The sequence below is a fragment of the Tupaia chinensis genome, unplaced genomic scaffold (assembly GCF_000334495.1).
Source record: "Tupaia chinensis unplaced genomic scaffold, TupChi_1.0 Scaffold000502_1, whole genome shotgun sequence".
Lineage (NCBI taxonomy): Eukaryota > Metazoa > Chordata > Mammalia > Scandentia > Tupaiidae > Tupaia > Tupaia belangeri.
Genome location: NW_006160014.1, coordinates 795,318 through 799,061, shown reverse-complemented (window position 1 = coordinate 799,061; position 3,744 = coordinate 795,318). Strand labels below are relative to the sequence as shown.

Here is a 3,744-nt window from a genome sequence, read left to right as displayed (position 1 = left end):
TTTCCCTGAGCCCTAGGCCCCCCAACCTGGATCACAGGGGAAAAGCCCTGGGCCAGATCTCCCCTCAGCAATGCATTCTTCGTGGTCCCCACCAGCAGCTCAGAGCCAAGGCCTTCAGCAATGGCCCTTACGGCCCCAAAGTGTTCCGGAATCTGTGGAATGGTGGCAGAATGTCAAGAACCCACTGACCATTCCTCCCCCGCTCCCTCTCTTGATCCTAGCCCAGCCCTCACCTCAGCCTCCTGGAGGGCCACCAATCCCGGACTCCACTGTACCAGCCGGCGGTCCCGCCCGCCACCACTCAGCACTGTCCCGTCCCGCCGGAGACACAGAGCGAAGATAGAACCTTCGTGAGCATGGGCCTGGGCCACAATCCCATAGGTCTCTGTTGGCAAAGTTCCAGGTGGGTCATGCTCTTCAGGGTGCAGGGGAGTAGGGTAGCGCAGGCCCTCACAACCACACAGTTACTCTCAGCTATGGAGCACCTATGGAATACTATCTCTGATCACAACTGCCAGTACAGCTATTTGTTTTTCAATTTTTTAAATTTTATTTAACTTTTTAAAAGTTATTTACTTATTTTTTTAAATTTGAACAGAGAGGGACAGAGAGAGAGAGGGAAAAATAAGAATCCAAGCTGCCAGGTCTGGGACTCGAACCGCAGTTGGCCATGTAGAAGTCCAGTGCCCTTAACTACCACACCACCTGCTGGCCCCAGCCAGTACAGCTACTATTATTCTCCCTACCTTACAGACAAGACAACGAAGGCTCAGAGAAGCAAGTAACTTCCTAAAGCCAGGCACTAGTGGCAACACTGTTATTTGAACTGGAGATCTGGCAGACCCAAAGGCCCAGCCTTTTCTCTTTTGCCATGCCTCCCCCCACCCTTCTAGACCAACCCCCAGAGTGAACTCTGAAGGTAAAAAGTTGGGAAATCCTCTCTGTTCCCACAAACCCACTGGGTCACTAGACCTCCCAGAGGTCACCAGCACTTACCTTTGGCTCCGCCCCTTCCTGGCGTCTTGGAATCTGAGGGGCTCCGCCCCCAGGTGAGAATGTTCCCCTCTGAGTCCCCCGTGAGAATGTCTCCATCCGGCAGGAACACAAAGCAAGGGATAAACTTGGGTTTCTTGTATTTCTAAGGGGGAAAGGGAGCAGAGAGCAGAGGTCAAAGGGAAGGGCAAATACTAAAAGCCCCGGGACAGGTGGGGGTTGGAGAGCCTCAGGGTCCACAGTGCTCAGACTTCCCTCTGTCTGCCACCACCACCTTTCACTCATCCCCATCTCACCCCAAAGACACCCTGTTTCCGGGCAAGGGTCCCATTCCCAGGAACCCCTGTTCCACTCCAGTTCCAGAAGTGGACGTGTGATTTCCCACTGGTGACGATGCAGCTGCTGTCACGAGGGCTGAAGCCAACGGCCAGGACTGAGTCATTCGTACTCTGAGGGGAAGACACTAGAATCAGCCACCCCAAACCCTGAGCACCCTCATTCTACTCACTGTCTTCAATTTGCATCTTGACAGCTGGCCTGCAGAAGTTCAGAAACTCCAGGACAACCCTTTCTTTCTTTTTTTTTTTTTTTAATAATTATTTGATTTAACTTTATTAATTTATTTACTTACTTTCCAATTTGATATTTAACTTTATTTATTTATTTACTTACTTTCCAATTTGACCAGAGCAAGAGAGAAAGAGAGAAAATGAGAAAGCAAGCCGCCAGGTCCCAAACTTGAACCATGGTTGGTCATGTGGGAGTTCACCATGCCTGCCATCCCCAACACAACCCTTTCTTCAAGGCTCTGGTCCCCTATGAGCATGAGTCTCTGTCACTCATGATTGATTACCAAATACATGATCTTTCATGAGGACAGAACTTTCATAGTCCCCATTTCATAGATGACAAGACCAAAGTTCAGAGAAGCTGCGAGGTTTGTCCCCGGTGACTCAGCCAGAAAATAAGTTATGGGCAAGTCTGGGGCTCTCTGCACACTATCACTCTCACCCCTCCAACCTCAGAGCCCCTCCAGGCCACCGAGACTCCTCACCTTGATCTCAGCCAGCTTCGTTCCCCGACTGCAGTCCCACACTGACAACATATGCTCATTGGAATCATCCACCACACAGAGAAAAGCACCTTGGTCCTGAGGAAGGGAGGACACATCAGTGGGGCTAAGGAAGCCCTGGAGGCCTGGGGTTGGTGGTCAGTTAGGCAGGGGGTGCCATCATAGGTCAGGAGGGCAGAAGTTCACACATGTCCCTTTATCAAGAGAAACAACTGGGAAGGGTTCAGGAAAGCCAGAACTTTCGAGGTTTCATGGCACAGCCCAGAAGTGGGGTTCCTGGGCAAGACTGAGGGGTCTAGAGGCTTTGGGGCCAGCTCACCGCAACTGAAAAGGCCAGAGCCCCCACACCCCGCTCAAAGGCCCCCAGTCCAATCTCCTGCAGCTTCAGCAGCGTCTCTGAGTCCCAGACGTGAACCACAGGCTGCAGGGGCTGGTGGAAGAGAAGGGGTCAGGGATGGGAAGCAAAGCTGAGCTGAAATTTCATCCTTCTGCCTGGAGTTTGACTTGGGCCTCACCTTTCCATCCTTATCCACTCCAGCCGTCTGTCCTGAGGCTACGCGGACACCATCAGGGTGAACGGCAAGGCTAAGTGGGGAGGACACGCTCTAGGGAAGAGGATTCTCAAGGCTACCTGAGACACCTTCTCTAGGTTTGCAGAACAGTAAGGCAGCTCCTCCACACCCTCCCAGACCTCCTCCAACCAAACCCTCCATCCCCAAGCTCCAGGCCCCTCACCATCGAACGCAGTCTGAGTGCCCCCTGTAATGTCTCTGGCCGCCACCTCCAGGACCCCCTGGGCCTCCCCCAGGCCGGTACAGCACCACCACACAGGCAATAAAGTAGACCACCTCCCCAGAGCGCAGCACAAACAGGTTAGAGCGGGAGTCACGACCCCTGTAGCCATAACTGGGGTGAGGATCACAGTCAAGGAAAGAGTCGGATCAAGGGCAGGCGAAAGACAGAGTCTGGCTGGCAGAGCCACTGGCAGAAGGATGATAGGGGAGATTCAGAGGCTCCCTGTTCCCAGAGACCCAGGAGAAAGCTGTAAAGAAGAGGGAAAAGGTATCCCATGGGACTGGAGGGGGCAGGATACACCCAGTCAAGGCTAAGGGTCTCTGGGGGTGGGCCACTGGGCAGCTCCTCAAGGCTGCGGATGCCAGAGGGGATGTACATGGTAATGGGACGGCCACGGAGGAACATCTTCACCGAGATGCCTTCTGCAGAGAAAAGGAGGGAGGATGTCAACTACCACCTTGCAGTCTTCCGGGAAAGCCCGGCTAGAACTACACCCACCACACCACGTAGGTCTCCCAGAATAGTTCCTGGGGATGCAGCCCATACCCTCACTCCATCATCCACGTTCTTCCCTCTGTCCCTCTGTACATACCCAAATTATAATTGCTTCTCCGAGATCCAGGACCCCCAGGGCTAGAGAGAGGGTCTTTCCCTCCACGGCTGTTGGAAAGAAAGAAAAGCATAGAGGTTGGGATCAGAACCCAAGACCTGAGTGGAGAGGGGTAGGACACAAGAAGGGAGGGTACTCCAGAGACCACAGGCACCTCTGCAGGCCTGTAATTTGCATGGTGTCAGCCCTAGCATAAATGAGGACTTCTAGTTCCATTTATTCTTTCATTTATTATTATTATTATTTACTGAGGCCAGATTCAAACTGCAGTCGA

At 52.9% G+C, this 3,744-nt stretch overlaps 1 protein-coding gene across 1 annotated transcript in view; it reads right to left on the bottom strand.

Moving 5' to 3' along the window:
* The window catches only part of EML3 (EMAP like 3), a gene marked incomplete at its 5' end in the record, with an annotated part of 10,699 nt that overhangs the window by 5,327 nt on the left and 1,628 nt on the right, over positions 1-3,744 (bottom strand). Inside the window, 10 exon segments of the mRNA XM_027774982.1 lie at positions 27-152; positions 234-385; positions 997-1,138; positions 1,290-1,442; positions 2,048-2,143; positions 2,385-2,495; positions 2,581-2,650; positions 2,801-2,971; positions 3,159-3,282; positions 3,453-3,520. Coding sequence (XP_027630783.1) covers positions 27-152; positions 234-385; positions 997-1,138; positions 1,290-1,442; positions 2,048-2,143; positions 2,385-2,495; positions 2,581-2,650; positions 2,801-2,971; positions 3,159-3,282; positions 3,453-3,520 — 1,213 coding nt within the window.